At 38.9% G+C, this 18472-nt stretch overlaps 1 protein-coding gene across 3 annotated transcripts in view; it reads left to right on the top strand.

The window, feature by feature from the left end:
• ZCCHC4 (zinc finger CCHC-type containing 4) overlaps positions 1-18472 on the top strand; it is a 57142-nt gene that overhangs the window by 35133 nt on the left and 3537 nt on the right. For 2 of the 3 annotated variants that reach the window (XM_023223024.2, XM_023223025.1), the window contains 6 exons: positions 1440-1590; positions 3209-3309; positions 13824-13945; positions 14509-14584; positions 16740-16791; positions 17309-17453. In XM_023223024.2, the coding sequence (XP_023078792.1) occupies positions 1440-1590; positions 3209-3309; positions 13824-13945; positions 14509-14584; positions 16740-16791; positions 17309-17453 (647 nt within the window). Of the gene's footprint in view, positions 1-1439; positions 1591-3208; positions 3310-3694; positions 4759-13823; positions 13946-14508; positions 14585-16739; positions 16792-17308; positions 17454-18472 lie in introns of those variants that run through there. The other variant, XM_023223026.1, reaches the window with a different exon arrangement.

The raw sequence follows: 18472 nt of genomic DNA, 5'->3' as shown, positions 1-18472 counted from the left end.
TTTCCTTGTGTAATTTCTCTTTTCTACTTTTAACTCGAAGGAGTTTGAAGATTTCAATATCATCATCTGTGCTTTCAGTCCTTGTTCTTGTAAGCAGGTTAAGGAAGTGCGAGACAGCACTTGAAAAACGATTAACCTTCTTGACAAGTGATCCTCTGCTGTAGGAGTTCCAGTCGGAAATTAATGAAGACTCTCCTAGGAAAAAGGTGTTCCTCTTATCAGTGGCGTCTTCTACATTGATTCAGCAGTAGAACAAAATATATTTTATTATAAAGTACATATAGGCTTATTAAAGTTTAAAATGCCATCAAATTTTTAAATCTCATGTCATTTTGTATACTGTGTTGACTTATTTTTGTAGATGAGTACAGTCAGCTCTCCCCGTTTGTGGGTTCTGCATGTGTGGATTCAACAAACTGCAGATCAAAAATATTTAAGAAAAAAAAGAGGGTGGTGGTGACTGTACTGAGCATGTACGCTTTTTTCTTGTCATTATTCCCTAAACCATAGAGTCTAAGAACTGTTTATATATCACTTACATTGTATTAGGTATTAGAAGTAATCTAGAGATGATTAAAACTATATAGGAGGATGTGCATAGGTTAAGTGCAATACTGCAATATTTTATATCAGGGACTCCAGCACCTGCAGATTTTGGTATATGTGGGTGTCCTGGAACCAATCCCTCAGGGATACCAAGGGGACTGTACTTGAAAGCTACTTGCAAGTCAGTTGACTGGAGATACTGTTATATGGTATCTCTTAATAACTTCACCCATAGCAAAAACCGTTAAATATCCCTGTTAATGTTTACTTTGCAATTACTAAAAAAGCTTAAATTAACCTTTGGGAAAATGTGTTAATAGCATAGTTTCATGGACCAGATGTGCTTTGTCATTTGTGAACTTTCCTTTTTTATTTACTTACAGTGCATGTTCAAATATGTCTGCCTGATACTCAAAAACATGTGCATGTTTAACTGGTAATTTGTAGCTGTTATTAAACAAACTCATGGCATTGGACAAGCCAGATAGGAAAACAATGTCTTCTTCGTCTTTGTGTCCCTAGTGCTTAGCACCATCCCGGCTTCTGTTTGTTGAATTGAATTTAACGTTTTAGATGGTTTTCATGGGTAATGAGTTTCTTTTAGGACACTAAATTTAGCCTTTTAATTTAACCATTTGAAATGTGCAGTCTTCTGATAGTGATGGTGTTTGAATTTGCAATTTTAAAAACCTGCTTATCAAGGAACCCAAAGATAAAATCTTATGGGGGCAAAGAGAGGCTCCAGAATGTCACTGAGGGATGCTGCGGTGGCAAGATGACTCGGTAAACTTTCCAGTATTAAGAGTGAGACTGAGTCTAATGCATTCTCCTCCAAATAGGATGAAGTGCCTCTCTCTAGTCCTAATTTAGAAATGAATTTTTATTTGTTCCAGACTGCCCTTGAAGTATGCAGAGCATTTTTACAGGAAGATAAAGGCGAAGAAATCATTATGGTGACGGATCCTCCATTTGGTGGCTTGGTTGAACCTTTGGCTATTACATTCAAGAAGTTAATTGCTATGTGGAAAGAAGGTCAAAGCCAAGGTGTATAATTTATTACTGCAAAGTAAACATGTATCTATGTATCTACTTCCTGTCAAATATTAGCTGAGCTCAGTGAATCAGAGCACTGATAGAATATACATGTCTTGAGTTCTCTTTTTAAAAACAGGTTTATTTGATGTTGCAGCAAACTTCATTATCATGATATACTTTGTATTATTCTAATCATGTGGATTTTTTTTAATGGCTTATAGGAAAAATACTATGTTTTTGAGGGGGATAATGGGACATTATGCAGAACAGCAGTGAACTGCTGTCATTCATTCAGTAAATATTTACTGAGTAGCCACTGTGTGCCAGGCACTGTTTAGGTACTGGGAATAGATTTTTGAATAAAACTGATACATACCTCTGCCCTGTGGACCATACATTCCCTGTTCCTAAAGCCTGGCCCAGAACACTAAGAGGGCACTCAGCCTGAGGTCCAGGGCTCTACACTTTGCCAGGATATGAGTTTGGAGGTTAGACATCCCATAGACTGATTGTGGTTATCAGTACACAGATTCCCAGCCCTAGAGGTGGTCTAGTGGCTGGGGGTTATTATTCAGTTTAAAGTGACTTAGGGCTTCAAAGTATTTTATAAAATTATCTAATTAGTTGGTATATTCATTTTTTAGAAACATTTTCTAGCTCGCAAGTTGATAAATTTGTTAAGAGTGTCAGGAATTTTGTGATCATGCTTCTCCACTAATAGTGCTTTGGGAGACAGAATGCAAATGAAATATAAAATGTGACTCATATTGTTAAGTATTTCACTTATTTGCTGTTTTTAAGTCCACTAATTAGAGTGGATAAAGTCAGTGTCTTTGGGGAAGCAATAAAGAGCTTTGTGGGCTTGAATTCCTGTTCTGCCACTTATTAGCTGCATTGGACTTGATAGCTTATGGCTTCAGTTTCCCTATCTGTAAAATGGGATAATATCTAATTCTAGGGATTATTGTAAGGAGACAGTACATAGAAAGTACTTATTATAGCTTAGTGTAAACAGTATGATTAGGCTTGCCTCTGAATTTAGGCTTTTCAGCCTGTTGGAGTTTTAGCTGTAATAGTGCTGTAATAAGTACTAGCCTATACTAGGTGCTTTGTAAGTAATAGCTGTGTTCCCTGTCTCTCACAAACACTAATTTTGGTAAAACTGTTTTTAAGAATCTTCCTTGATGCAGTCAAGGTTGATTCATCCCTGAAAACTAAGATAAAGAGTTGTGGCAGAGCTGGGATTCACACCCAAGGCCTACTTACTGCCTTCTAGTCCAGAGGTCCTTCCACTACGTCATGACTACCTTTGTGCCTCAAAAGTGACACTCCTTTTCTATTTTCAACTTTTTAGGTAACATCTTTGCCTTACCTAGACAATAGTAATATACATATGGGTTACTTTTACATACTCTTAGTAGCTATATTTCGATATAAAGGAATATTTCCACTGACCTTTGGGAATAGTCAGGTTTGAAATGGCACTCTGGTAAACATTTTCTGTTTTGTATGAGATTTAAATGTGTTGAATCATTGCAATTTCTCATGCTAGCAGAAGTTTTTCTATTGTAACCTTCTATTTATTTCTTTAATTTACTATTATTTTTCCCTTTTTGTGATCCATTAGATGACAGTCACAAAGAACTACCCATTTTCTGGATTTTCCCCTATTTTTTTGAATCCCGAATTTGTCAGTTTTTTCCAAGCTTCCGGATGCTGGATTACCAGGTAGAGTACAGATTCTGTTTTCTGGCATGGTTGGGGAATGGAGATTCTACTTAAATAGGTATAAGACTATTCATTGATGTTAGTAAATTAAAATACAATGAGCTGTATTAAACACTAACATTTTACCATATGTAGCTCAGTCCAGTGGTTCCTAAATGTCTGTAATCCCTAGAGTGCATGTCGAAAATACAGATTGAGTACCAAAATAAACCCACTAAATCAAAATTAGAGGACAAAGCCCCAAGAAAAAATATCTCACCAAGCTCCTTGGGTGATTCTCGGTGTGCTAGGTTTTAGAGCGGCTGATTTAATCTTTCATCATCACTAGGAGATTGTGCAGCCCCCCAGGTTCATCATTATGAATGTTGGTTTCCTCTGTTTAGAGGGTAGAGAAAAGTAAATCACCTTTCTAGTTGGTGAAATGCCATGCATAGTTTACTGCGTCACTCTGGGGATGTCAGGAGTGTCGGAGAAGGCAGAGATGGCTCTGTGTGAATGTGTTGATTCTGGGAAGAAGTTACTGGAGTGAGTAGACCTCCTCCTTCACAGCGATGCCTATGGAATTTTCCCCATGCCTGAAATGAGAATGAGGCTTGTGTCCACAGTAGCTCCACCTGGTCTTTTACGTTCATACTGCTTTAAACTCCACTTTCCTGTATTTTTTTCCCTTGTGTTTGAAGTTAACCCTGTTGTTGCCATCACCGTGTATGGTCTTCAGGCAGGTACTGCTTCCTCTTTTTTTTTTTTTTTTTTTTTTTGAGACAGAGTCTCACTCTGTCACCCAGGCTGGAGTGCAGTGGTGCAATCTCGTCTCACTGCAACCTCTGCCTCCCAGGTTCAAGTGATTCTTCTGCCTTAGCCTCCTGAGTAGCTGGGACTACAGGTGTGTGTCAACATGGCCACCTAATTTTTTTTCCCTGTATTTTTAGTAGAGACAGGGTTTTGCCATGTTGGCCAGGCTGGTCTTGAACTCATGGCCTCAAGTGATCTGCCTGCCTCAGCCTCTTAAAGTGCTGGATTACAGGCGTGAGCCATTGCACCCAGCCTGCTGCCTCTTTTTGTAAGAGGTTTCTATTTGAGTTTTCTGAATAATCGACTAGCCTCTGATTAAGGCAGAGTTTTAGCCGTAAATGTCTTCACTTGCTGTTGCAAGCTAGCACTTGGTTCTAATCTTTCTAATCTTGAAGGTATATACCATTATGAAAATTATTTTAAAATTCTGAAAGAAACTGTTACCAAAAATGAGGGTAAAAGACTCTGATTCCTCTCAAACAGCAGACACTATACTTTCAAAGTGTTCACTTTTAATCTTTTTTTTAAAAGTACTTTTTACAGGTTTGTAATCATAGAAGGCAATTTTGAATTCTGCTTTCTTCACTATGTCTTATAAGTATACATTTTTAAACATAGCTACCCAATCTTTATGCTTTAATAACTAAATTATTTCATATGCAGGCTATTTATTATTCCCTTCTCTTTGGACTATAGGTTGTTTTTACCTTTTAAGGTACTATAAATAACACTGCTATAAACACCTTTTATGCATATAGTTTTTTCATGTTTTATAGAACTTGCTTAAAATAGATTTCCAAAACTGAGATTACTTTATCAAATATAATGGATTTTTTTTATGGCTATTAAGTAGTATTAACAGGTTTTGTTCTAAAAGTGTGTAGCACAAGCCATTTTAAACTTGACTTCTTGAGCTCTGCTTTGGGCAAAATTTATATCGTAAGTTTTCTCCGAGCTCATTTAACTCCTTTTTGGGGCATCAGGTTTCCTGTTTCTTGTCTGAGGGATGCTTCTAATATAGACATTTGCAATACAGAGATAGCTGACATATTCTAAAAATATTAACTGCGTAAACAGGTTCTAGTTTTCATTTCATTTCATTTCATGTCATTGCCTTTGGCAATGGATAATTATCTAGTGCAATGTTTGGCATACAGTAGGTGCCATGTGTATGTCAAATGGATAATTGAGTGAAAAAGCATGAACCCTGGAGTCAAAAAGGATCGGAGTTTTAATCTTGGTGCTGGCACTTACTTAACCCCTCTGAAGCTTATCTTACCTGTTAAATGAGTATAGCAATAATATATCTGTCTCTTAAGGTCTTAAGGATTTTATGAAATAATGCATGGAAAGGCTTAGCCCTGTCCTTAACACACAGCAAGTATTAAGTTTAGGTTCTTGCTGTCGGCATTGTCATCACCATCACTGTCATTGTCATCATTCAGATAGTCCCAAGGTAGGGGTAAAACTCTTCCTCAGGTCCTTTTTTGATACATCTGAGAAATTAAAACTGCATAATTGTATAAGTTGGTGCAAAAGTAATTTTGCCATTAAAAAAAAAAAAAGGTAAAAACCGCAATTACTTTTGCACCAACCTAATAATTCATGTCCTTAGAAAACTGTTGTATCCATATTTAGAGAGGAGTTTTCCCCCTCCCCCCACTATGGACAAGAGTTTGAAATGGTGAGAGGGCAAAAGAAGACAGATCCAGAATACAGCAGATGAGAGAGGCAACTTTGGAGTAACCAGCCGTCACTTGTTAGGCAGTCTGTGTTACTAGGAAGGAACTTTTGGAAATATTAGGGTTATGGTTTTGAGAAATAGTTGCAAGGTCCAAGTGTGGACAATAATTATACACTTCAGTGTATTGATGAAGAAAGGTTCTGACTAGGTCATATGTGTCTGACAGGCTAAAAAGCAGTCTTCTCAATAAAAAGAAAGCCAACCTTTGGAAAGAAAAATGAGAATAAAATCTAAAACAAAGCAAATTTGTTTTTACTGATTCCTGCTAACGGGAAGAACAGTACTGTGATTACATGCTTATATTGGAGAAACTGATTTTGCCATATCTCCTCATGTATTTATAAACATTATTTGATGTACGTTCTTGGACAATTTTTCTAGTTTTTGAAAATTTCTCTGGACCTATTACTCCTTTCTGAGCATTTTGCTTTCCTCTTTTTTTTGTTACTTTAACTTCATTAAATTTTTTTTGTTGTTGTTTCTTGTTTTTGAGATGGAGGCTCGCTCTGTTGCCCAGGCTAGAGTGCAGTGGCACGATCTCGGCTCACTTCAAGCTCTGCCTCCCGGGTTCTCGCCATTCTCCTGCCTCAGCCTCCCGAGTAGCTGGGACTACAGGCGCCTGCCACTACACCTGGCTAATTTTTTTTGTATTTTTTTTAAGTAGAGACAGGGTTTCACTATGTTAGCCAGGATGGTCTTGATCTCCTGACGTCGTGATCTGCCCGCCTCGGCCTCCCAAAGTGCTGGGATTACAGGCATGAGCAAAAAAAATTATTTTAAATAGAGATGGAGTCTCTCTGTGTTGCCCAGGCTGGTCTCGAACTCCTGGGCTCAAGCAATCCTCTCACCTCAGCCTCCCAAAGTGCTGGGATTACAAGTGTGAGCCACCATGCCTGGCCTAACTTCATTTTGTGGTACTTTTTTTTTCTTTTATATTAGCCTTCATTGAATGAAAACTTGGAGTCCCCTCTCCTCCTTCACAGATCTTTTCCCATAGACCTTGATTAGGCCTTTTTTTTTTGGCGGGTGGTTGGGGGGGACATCACCTGAGATGATTATAAGCCCTCAAACCACAATGCAGTAAAAATCCCCAAATCACTAAATCTATTTTTTTGGAAACACTTCCCAGGTAAGAGGAAGGCAGAAATGCCGCAAATCTTCATAAAACATAAATTATGTAGACTCTCCAGTGATCAAACACTTGATGAATACGGAATAAAACAGTCATCCAAGACCTAGAAAACCAAGAGTTCTATTAACCAGAGATTAGAAAGGAAGGATGTGATGATGAAAGGAAACTCTGATTTTGAGTCAGAAGTCTGAGTCCTGGCACTGCCTTTTAGAGGCTACTTAATCTTGGGAGAAGTCACTTTATCTCTCCAGGTTCTGTTTCCTTACCTATAAAATAAAATCATTGAACCAGAAAAGAGATGGCAGGTAAGTTTCTCTTTTGGTACTAAGCCTGATAAATTGCTAGTGATTTTCTGGAGAATTTGTTGAGAATACCAGGTTCAGTAGCAAAGAGTAATATGATTAGTGGTGTCCGCCATGGGGGTGGGGTCAGGGTGTGGTGGTGTTCGTGTCCTGAATTTTCTGTGTCTGAATTAGATGATGTCACCTCCTTTCCACCTGGGACATTCTGTTCTCTCTTGTCTGTACTTAATATGGGACACTTGTCTGGGGTGTTAAAAGTATAGCTCTTTGCTTTTGTCAAAGCTATCCTTTTTAAACATCAGCCTGTTAGGACACTGTGTTTTTCAAGATTAGTTTCACAGTCAGAAATGAAGATATTTTGGCAGCAATTTCTGGAAAATTATTGCAAATTAAAAGATGGCTACCAAAATTCCTAAAATTTAATCTATAATAAACATAAAACATGTAGTGGGTTTGAAGTAAAAAGGGGTATAAGATGTCCACATGTTACTTTTAAATAAGAGGTAATGGGATATGGGGATTACGATAGACTTTACTGCTGTGGTAGAAGCTGGTTGCTGGAGCAGAAGAAGGTACTGGGGACCTTTTGTGTGTGCTGAAATCCAATAGAAGACAATCCTTAGGGAGTTACGGAAATGCAAGTACTCTGTCTTATTTAATCTTTCTTTCCTGACCATAGTAGGCACAAAATAAATGTTGACTTGGATGTCTTGGTCTCCATTTAACTAGTTTCAGTCTCATGTTACAGAAGACATTTGCGTATAGAAAAAATTAAAAATTAGGAATTGCAGAGATTTTGTGCTTTCCCTCATTTCTATACAGTACTTCATCACATTAATCAGTTCCATGAGAGAAATTTTCTATTTGAAAATGCCTCTCATCATCATTGTGAGTGAAATGTCAGGGATAATGATGGGAAAATGGTGTATCAGCTCTACTACTAGTGATAGGCAATTTGCAAAATTGTGTTTGCTTTACAGCACTTCCATAGGAGGTTTATTTGTGTGGCTGAAGCTATGAAATATGGATGTATGTTAGAGGTACATTAATTTACTCTAGCAGCATGCATTTTACATACCATATGTTTATAGTTAATTAGCACAACAAACCCGCATTTAAAAATAATAATAATCTCAATTAGGTTATGCAAAATCAAGCAATCAACCACCTTCCTGACACATACATTCTCTGACTCCTTGGGTAACCATAAAGAAATTGTTCTTTTTTTTCCCTCTCTTCCATCTGCTATCTAGTATGTTGCATAGAATATTCCACGTACTAGAAATCTTTCTAAAATATTATTCTCCAACATTTGAAAAGCTTCATATGAATCTCTTGGGAAGAATTTTTTTCTTATGACACTCATAAATGTTCAAAATATCTTTGTTGGTTTAATAAGGTACCATATATTTATTGAGTACACAGAGGAGTGCATTAGGGGAAACATTATGAATTTAAATGATTTTAAAAGAAAATGACTTACGGTACTATTTTAAGGTGATTTTGTAGTAAAATCTATTTTTGTATCCCAGCCTCTAATAGATAACATATATTCATAGAATTTTCAAAGTTGGAAAGAAACAGAGGTAACCTAGGCTGACTTCCCAACGTAATAATCCTCTCCACTAAATTCATGACCAGCCGTCATCCAGCTTCACTTGAATGCTTCCAGTGAGCAGAGGCCTACAGCCTTAGAAGGCAATGCAATTTATTTAATAGCTTTAATCGTTAGAAAATTTTCTCATATGAAGATAAAATATGCTCCCCATTAACTTCCAACCATTGGTCCTAGTTCTATTCTCTGAAGCAATAAAGGATAAGTCCAATTTCTATTCCATATGACACCCCTTCAGTTAGAGAATAGCTATCAGATCCTCCCAACCATCTCTTTTCTGGATACACATCCCTAATTTGTTAAGCTATAAATTCTGTTCATTCCCATTATTTTTCAAAGAAATGAACTAGTTTTATCAACTTCTCTCTTGAAACGTAGTGACTGAACACGGGGCTTCACGTGTGATCTGACCTGAAAGTTTCCTTGTTGTGGTACTGTACTTCCAAATAGGCCAACTGTGAGTCTGTGCCAGCTTTTACACAGTTTATGCTGGACTGCAGACTCACCATACTTACAGCCAGAAACCCTTAGGGGCTTTTCCACACTGTCCCTTGGCTCTCCTCATCCTGTGCTACAGTGTACTTAGTTTTTCCCACTGCTGAAGCTTAGCTTTAAACTAGACACGCCTGGAGAACAAGCCTAGGAATCTCCCCGTAAAGGCCTCTCTTTCCCTTGTCCTCAATTTCTTACATTTTTGTGATTCACTTATTAGCTAGCTAGCTTACAAGCCAGTTTTGTTGTAAGTTCTTTCATATTCTTGTTTATAATAGAAACAATTCAGTACATAACTTATTTGAATATCAGGCTTACCTGTACTGACCTCATAAAAAACCTCATGGTATTCTTATGGATAATCTAAAACAGTGGTTCTTAAACTTTAGTGTGCCAGGAGGACTTGATAAAACACAGATTGCCAGGCCCTACTCCCAGAGTTTCTGATTTATTAGGCCCTAGGTGAGGTGAGAATTTGCATTCCTAATGAGATCCCAGGTGACACTGATATTGCTGATCCAGACACCATACTTTGAGAGCTACTGATGTAAAGAAACATGAATTTAATGACCAGGTGGATTCATAGCAGTCTTAAAACCAAATTGAGAATGCTTGTGGATAATAGGTTGCAGGAGGAGACTGAAGCAAGAGGCTAATAGAAGTCATGCTTATTCACTTTGGTTTGCTTTCAAGACAATCTGCTGAAACTAAAAGTTGAGTTAGGGACCTTGAGGAGAGAGGTACATGTTTGAAATAGTCACTGTGGGGAGAACAACTATAATTGTGAGCCTATGTCTTCATCTCCATTTTTCTGCCTTATGCCAGGCCTTGAACAAGTGTTTTACAAACATTATCTCATTTAACCTTCACAGCAACTTTAAGTACTGGTACCCTCTTCTTACATAAGATGACACAGAGCAAATTTCACACACAAAATGGGAAGCCCTGACCAAATGAGCACACATTTTCAAAGGCTGAATTTTTTAATGCCAAAAGCTAAGTTCTTGAATACATGATAGACTTTCTTGTAAAGTGTGTTGTATTAGATAAAAGCTTAGAGTTGTTCCTTTAATACTAGACAATGTAAATTTGTCATAACAGATCTTTTTAATAATGAAATTTTACTGCTACAGAAGCTGTTGGTTTGTAAGTAAACTCTTGCTCTTAAGAATTTCTTGTTAAATACTATAAGGGAGATGGTTGTGCTTTAGTCAGGAGTAGGTCAAAGCAGCTTTCCAGTGCAGCATGACTCAGCGGGTTTGGAGTGCAGGTGCACAACTCTGCACGTTATGTAACCACACTGCAGGCGTATTAGGTGATCACTCATGTGAGCTCGTGCTTGGCCTGGAGCCACTATTGTCTGTAAAAGGTATAATTAACCTGCTAACACTGTACATATGGCCTGTGCCTGGGTTGGCTCATGCCCAGGCTCACTTGCACTCAGAGAGAGAGTAAAGCCATGTTGAAACTGTCTACAATTCGAGTGTTTTTCCAGTTACCTGCCACTGGTCTACCTACTCCCCTTGGTCCTCAGCTTGGGCTGAGACCTGACACTTGGCGTGACAATTGACATCATGAACAGGATACTGAGGAGAGTGAGCCTTCATTCTCTGGTGATTCTGAGTCAGCCATGTGGCCACAACATGGGTTGTGGTGCCTGGTGTCCGCTGTACTGCTTGAATGGGCTCCAGTGGAAACCTCGGCAGCAGTAGATGGGTCCCCTGCGAGCATGGAGAAGGCACTGAAGCAGCTAGAAATGCAGAGCACTGAGAAGGAATGAGCTTTTGCCAGCAGAGTTGGATGGGCATTTTTGACTGTGCTATGAGAAGTACACACCCAGTCCCTGAGGGATGCAGTAGAGGTAAGGGCCCTCCAGGTACAGATGGGGCACCTGGAGGCCTGGCTACAAAACTCAGAAAAAGAGTTAGAAGCTGCCATGAATGGGGACCTCCAGGCACAGGCAGGGCGCCTGGAGGCCTGGCTACAGAGCTTGGAAAAGGAATTAGGGGCTGCTCTGGATGCAGGCCTGGGTCTGTTGTCTTGGCCAGAGACCCCCACCTGGTCTGATATCAAGGAGGCTGTTGGCGGGATCGAGGGGTCCGTGCCATAAAGAAGGGAAAGATGCCCCATCTGCAGGGGTGCCCCCAATGGGAGAAAAGGGGGTCCCAGTGAGTGACATGCTCACAGATGTGGATAGATTTGACTTTGGCCATGGTGGAGCAAGAGAAAATTGATAAGCAGCCCAGTGAACTTTGTGGAGACAGCTGTTTCCAGAGCAACAATTCTAGAAAATACCCAAGCAGGAGAAGAACGTTTCTGTGTGACCTGGTGCCACCCTGGCACTCCAGCCCAAAGACTATGTTCTACAGCCAGGTGGGGGTGTAAAGTCTTCTGTTTGATGAGGGAACTGACCGAGGTGCCCCTCCCAAGGAGGCCACATGTGAAATTAGCAATCCACTGGTCTCCCACCAATGTACAGCAAGTGCTGGTGCTGGTAGACACCAGCGCAGATACATTCTGGGGTTGGATATTTTACACGACTTGACAGCTGTGCCGTCTATCATGGACTTGATGGACCACTTGATGGAACTGGGATAGTATCACTATATAGTGGAGTTGGCTAATGCATTGTTTTCCAGAGAGCCAGGAACAGTTTGCCTTCATGGGAGGATGACATTGGACTTTCACAGGTTGCTGCAGGGCTTTTTGCATAGCCCCACCATTAGCCATGGTCTTGTTAATGATATTATGCCCACCTCTGATTCTCTTGCAGATTTAGAAGCAGCAACACTCCCATTGCCTAGAATTAAGATGGTGCGGCTGAGACCGCCTTCCTGGCAGCCAAGTGGGCCATTTAGCAGGCATAAGCCCTATAGGTAGTTGACAGGGGTGCCCATTTGAGCTGGATGTACATGTGACCACAGATAGTTTTGGCTGGGGCCAATATCAGTGCATGAAGCACTTGAGAACACTGGTGGGCTTTTGGTCCCAGCTGTGGAAGGGAGCTGAGCCCCATTGTTGATTGATAAAGAAGCAGTAACTCATATGCTGCCCTTCAGATTCATGAGAGCGTGGCAGGACAGGCTACAGACATTGTGCGTATGACTTGCCTGATAGTGTGATGGGTGTGTTCGTGGATAACCACCTCCCAAACTGAGACAGCGCAGACATCCCCTTTGGCAAAGTGGGGCACCTACTTGGAGCAGCAGGGTATGCTGAATACAAGTCCCTTAGCATCTGAGTTGCAAGATGTCTTGGGACCTGTAGTCCTAATGCAAGATAAGGCCATGGGGCCTAAGGCACAGCCTGACGCAACCCTACACCTTGAGCCATTGCTGTTTAAGGAAGGGCATCCCCCCATTCCTGATGGGGGGCATGATACACAGATGGGTCTAGCCAAGGTGCTACTGCTGCCTGGACTGCTGTTGCAGTCCAACCTAGTACTGATACTATATGGTTTGCAACCAGGTATGGGCAAAGTAGCCAATGGGCTGAACTTAGAGCACTGTGGATGGTGATCACCAAGGAGGTGACACCTATGGTAATCTGTACTGAGACCTGGGTGGTCTATCAAGGGTTAACCTTGTGGTTAACTGCCTAGAAGTTACAAAGGTGACTAGTTGGTCACCAGCCCCTGTGGGGCCGGGCCAGGCCATGTGGCAAGACCCTATACGAGGAAGGATGACCTCCTCTGACCAAGTATGGGGACAAAAGGTAATCTGTTGTTGCCTGCCCCAATGCCTTTAAAGGTAGGGGAACAAAAACCCGGCTTAATGTATAAAGCAACATTGGGGTGATGTCACCATGAGGTGGTTGCCTGCCATAACCTGGAGCTGTTGCTTTCTGTGGTATTGTGTGTTATGAATTCCGGGCTCCACCCTATGGGCACGTGTCCCTGCCCAGAGGACACCCTCGGCCTAGGGGGTAGAGTGTAAGAGAGATGGCTGCGCTTTAGTCAGGAGTAGGCTGAGGTGGCTTTCTGGTACGGCGTGACTTAGCAGGTTTGGAGTGCAGTTGCACAACTCCACACGTTATGTAACCATGCCATGTGAGGCTCATTAGGTGATCACCCACATGCGCTCGTGCTTGGCTTGGAGCTATTGTTGTCTGTGAAAGGTATAATTACCTGCTAACGCTCTACATACAGCCTTCACCCAGGCTGGCTTGCACCCACGGCTTGCGCCCAGTCTTGCTTATTCCCAGAGACAGAGTAAAAGCCATGTCGAAATTGTCTATGATCCTTGAGTGTTATTCCAGCTACCCACCACTGGTCCACCTACTCCCCTCGGTCCTCAGCTTGGACTGGAACCTGACACTTGGCATGACAAATACTTTAACTCATATATTGGCATCAGTTTGTTCATTTATTGGTTAAAGAATCTTAATGTTGACTAATTTGAGTAAAGTTTCTTTCTGCTTTAATTTTTAACTTTCTAGGTAGATTATGATAATCATGCACTTTATAAACACGGAAAGACAGGTCGAAAACAGTCTCCCGTGCGTATTTTCACCAACATTCCACCCAACAAAATAATCCTTCCTACTGAAGAAGGGTACAGGTAAGATCAAAGTGGAACTTTGAAGTACACAAGTCACTGAAAATAAAGTTACATATATCTATCAGTCAAATGCTTTCAGTGTTGAATCATGTTATTCTTCTATTACTTTTAAATTAGGTCCATAATTTCATATTGAATTGAATTCAGATTGCACTCAGTTTTTGTAATGAGTGCTTTGTAAAGTTTTTTTTTTTTTTTTTTTTTTTTTGAGGCGGAGTCTCGCTCTGTCGCCCGGACTGGAGTGCAGTGGCCGGATCTCAGCTCACTGCAAGCTCCGCCTCCCGGGTTTAGCCATTCTCCTGCCTCAGCCTCCCGAGTAGCTGAGACTACAGGCGCCCGCCACCTCGCCCAGCTAGTTTTTGTATTTTTAGTAGAGACGGGGTTTCACCATGTTAGCCAGGATGGTCTCGATCTCCTGACCTCGTGATCCACCCGTCTCGGCCTCCCAAAGTGCTGGGATTACAGGCTTGAGCCACCGCGCCCGGCCTGCTTTGTAAAGTTTTATCTACTCTGTAAATCTCAATAAATGTATGCAGCTGATTTCTCTGTCCTTTACTCTGTAGATTTTGCTCTCTGTGTCAACGATATGTTTCTCTAGAGAATCAACACTGTGAGCACTGTAATTCTTGCACATCCAAGGTATGGTGTTCTTATAGAATGTATTTTTATTTAAATATTTTCATTTTTAGCTTACTAGTTTTATTACCTTTTAAATGTTATTTTGTTAATATGATTTGTATTAATATGTATTATCATTTATTAATTATGCTATAATACAATATTTTAAATTATAGAGTACAACAGCTTGTAAAAATACTTAACTGCCTTCATCGTCACCAACAGTCATTTGAATTCATCTTCAAATAGTACTTGGGACTGCTAAAATTATCAGTGTTTCAAATAAGGCATTAAATGCATGCTCAATTATGTGTATGTTGAGGGAAAAATTATGGTGTTTCAAATAAGGCACTGACCTATTAGGTACCATCATCATTCTGGCGAAATAATTAATAACATGTACTATGCACTTTTAATATGCCAGAAACTTTCCTAAGAGCTTCACATGGATGAACTCATTTAATCCTCACAACAGCCTTATTAGGTACAGTGACTCCTTGATTTTTTACAGATGAAGGACTGCAAAGGGACATACCTATTTATTTATTTAGGTATTATTTTTTCTTAATAGACTTGGTTCTTTAGAGGAGTTTTAGGTTCACAGCAAAATCGAGCAGAAGGTACAGAGATTCCCCATATGTCCCCTGTCCTGACACATGCACATTCTCCCCAACTGTCAGCATCTTCCACCAGAGGGGTGCATTTGTTACAGCTGATGGACCTGCATTGACACATCATTAACACTCTGAGCCTATAGTTGACATTAGGTTCACTCTTGGTGTTTTACATTCTATGGGTTTGAAAAATGTATAATGACATGTTTTCACCATTACAGTGTCATACAGAGTGGTTTCACTGTTTTCACTAAAAATCTTTTGTGTTCTATCTATTCATCCTTCTTCCTGAAGGGTGTCTCTGGCTACCACTATCTTTTTATTGTCTCTATAGTTTTTCCTTTTACAGAATGTCACACAGTTGGAATTATATAGTATATAGCCTTTCAGATTGGCTTCTTTCACTTAGTAATAGGCATGAAAGGTTCCTTCATGTCTTTTCATGGTTTGATAGCTCATTTTTTGTTAGCTCTGAATGATATTCCTTTGATGTACCACAACTTGTTTACTCATTTACCTACTGACGGACATTTTGGTTGTTCCCAAGTTTTGGCAATTATAAATAAACCACCTAATTTTTTAGGAAGGCAGGGTGACCCTTAAGTTGTTTTGTTTATTTTAACTAAATCTGGTCAGAAAGGGCATGTGAAGTTTAGTTTGGCTCATAAGCACAAATTATTCTCTAAAGAGGCTGCATTTATATAAACATTAGAAAGTACATTTTTCATGATTATAGAATGGTATTACTGGTTATACTTGTTTTTAACAATGTCAATACATCTGATTGTTTATATTTAGTTTTTATTAGTTGAGACATGATGTGTATTCTTCATTTAAAAAAAATTATGCCCAGATTGTATAGTTTAAAGTTGAGGAAAACAAACTTATTATTTAGAGATGCACACAAAGGTGGTAAAAGGAAGCAAGAGCTAGGAAATGACAATCACACAAATTAAAGAGGTGTTATTTGGAGGGGACGGGAGGAATGCTGTGACTGAGGAGGGGCATGGGGCAGTTTCCAGAGGGCGAGTGGTATTCTTTCTTGACCTCATGGGTTTTATCCGTGTTTGCTTTACAATACTCATTAAATTGGATATATTTTATGCACTTTTCTAGATATTTTTATTTCATAGTTTTAAAATTAATCAAACAGTAACCTATAATCTATCTTTCTAAATTATGTAAAGTTCTCAAATATGAATTTCATTAAGGATTATGCAGTATAGACACATAAAATTATGAATCATTAATTCTCTTGAAATTTTCATTTGAGTCCTTCTTTGTGCAGATTGGGTTGCTTGAACTGGAGTGGATTTTCAAGATCATTTAGATAAATCTCCTAGTTTTACAGTTAAGGAAATTGAGGCCCATCAAGGAGGCATTTGAGTTGAGTGGAGAAATGCATAAATTAAAATCAAAGTATTTAATTGTGAAGCCCAGAAAAGGCAGAAATAAGGAATGAATAATTTACACAGATTTTAATAAGACATTTTAATTTTTAATTGTAGAACTTGATTTTTAATAACAAATTAAATATAATTAAAAAAAATTTTTTTTGATAGGATGGCAGGAAATGGAACCATTGCTTTCTCTGTAAAAAGTGTGTAAAGCCTTGTAAGTATTGAGACTTAATGTTTGAGATCCTATGAACACATTTTAGAGTTTTTCTCCATCTAAGTAGGATTTTTCATTGGATTTATAAAGGAAAAAATAATCAGGGTAGAGACTTGTAATTTATTTGCTTTTTAATTTTATAGTTATCAACATATATGTTCTGCCTTGTTCTGCCTTGCAGGAGAGATGATTACTAGCCTGTTTCAGTGTGGTGTTTGGTTTGACTTATTTTAATAAGGCATTGTGTCACTCAGCCAGCCTCCATTGTGACAGTAGCTGTCAGCTCATAACTTACTGGAGAAGGGCTGAATTTGTTGCATGTAACAGAAAGAAGTTAGCTAGTTTATGTGGAATTCTAACCTCTTCTCCCTGGTCTCTTTAGCCAAACTAAAACTAGCTGTGCAAACTAGCCACAATATTTCAAGTAAACACTGTTTGTATATCCTACCTTAAAAGTTAATAAGATGAAAAATTACGTTACATGAACTTCTTTTAAAACTTAATTTTTGTTTTACAGCCTGGATCCACTGTAGCATTTGCAATCACTGTGCTGTTCCAGATCATTCTTGCGAGGGCCCCAAAGATGGCTGCTTTATTTGTGGTGAATTGGATCATAAACGCAGTACTTGTCCTAACATTGCTACATCTAAAAGAGCTAACAAGTCAGTCGAATACTTAACTAGAAAAATGTATTCCATCTGTGTTTTATACAGGGTAATCCATAAAAGCATGCAACATTCAGAGGATCTTAAAGTGCCAAGTTAATTGTCACTTTCACTATTATGTACTGGTTGCATAGATGGATGGAGAGAGGAGAGAAAGATGATTCAAAGAGCTTGCTTTCAAAGAGCTTACAGTTCTACAGCTTACACATGAAAATAACCAAAATATGAGGTAGAAAGTGGTTAACTTTACTTCTCCTTAGCTTTACGTCTCATGTGTAAAGTTATAGGGCATGACAGTTCATGCTTTATTGAAGGACATGATATTTAAGTCAGGCTTTGAGGAACAGATCAGATCTAGACACACGATGGCAGGAAAGGCTGGAGAAGGCACTTCAGATTGAATAGCAAGTAATTCCGCAGTAGGCAAATTGTAAGAAAGCTATTTCTTTATATCAAATTTTAAGAAAAATATTTAGACATGCTTAATACTTAAATATTTGAAATTTTTATTACTTTTTTTCCTGTGATTATTTTCACATCTCTCACCAATATTTGGTTACAGTTATGGATTACAACTCAGAGTAAAGGGAGAGCAATGACAATAGCACATTTAGAAAAGGCATTGCTTCTGGAATAGTTATCCCCGAAATAAAACAAAACAAAACAAAAAAAGAAAAACACTGCTATTTTAACCAGGCTAATTTGAATGATTATACTTTTTTCCTAACTAAAAGGAATGATAGCAATTAAGTGCTCTTGCTTTATTGCTAAGAAAACTAATGTCACACAGTTATTAATTGGAGATTACCAGATAGCTAAATTTGACATTATATGACATTATATGAAATTTCAGATTGGGCTACCATATGACTATGACTTGTAATTAAAGAAAAATTGATTCTTATTAGAAATATCTGATACTTTAGTAATTATTTATGATAATATTAGAATTCTTTCCCATGTGTTTTATTTATTTGTGGTCAGTGAAATTTTTTTTTTTCCATTGTGGTCCAGCC

The sequence above is a fragment of the Piliocolobus tephrosceles genome, chromosome 3 (genome assembly GCF_002776525.5).
Source record: "Piliocolobus tephrosceles isolate RC106 chromosome 3, ASM277652v3, whole genome shotgun sequence".
In the NCBI taxonomy this organism is placed as follows: Eukaryota; Metazoa; Chordata; class Mammalia; order Primates; family Cercopithecidae; genus Piliocolobus; species Piliocolobus tephrosceles.
Note: the sequence above shows the minus strand (reverse complement) of the source record. Positions and strands in the feature narration are given on the sequence as shown.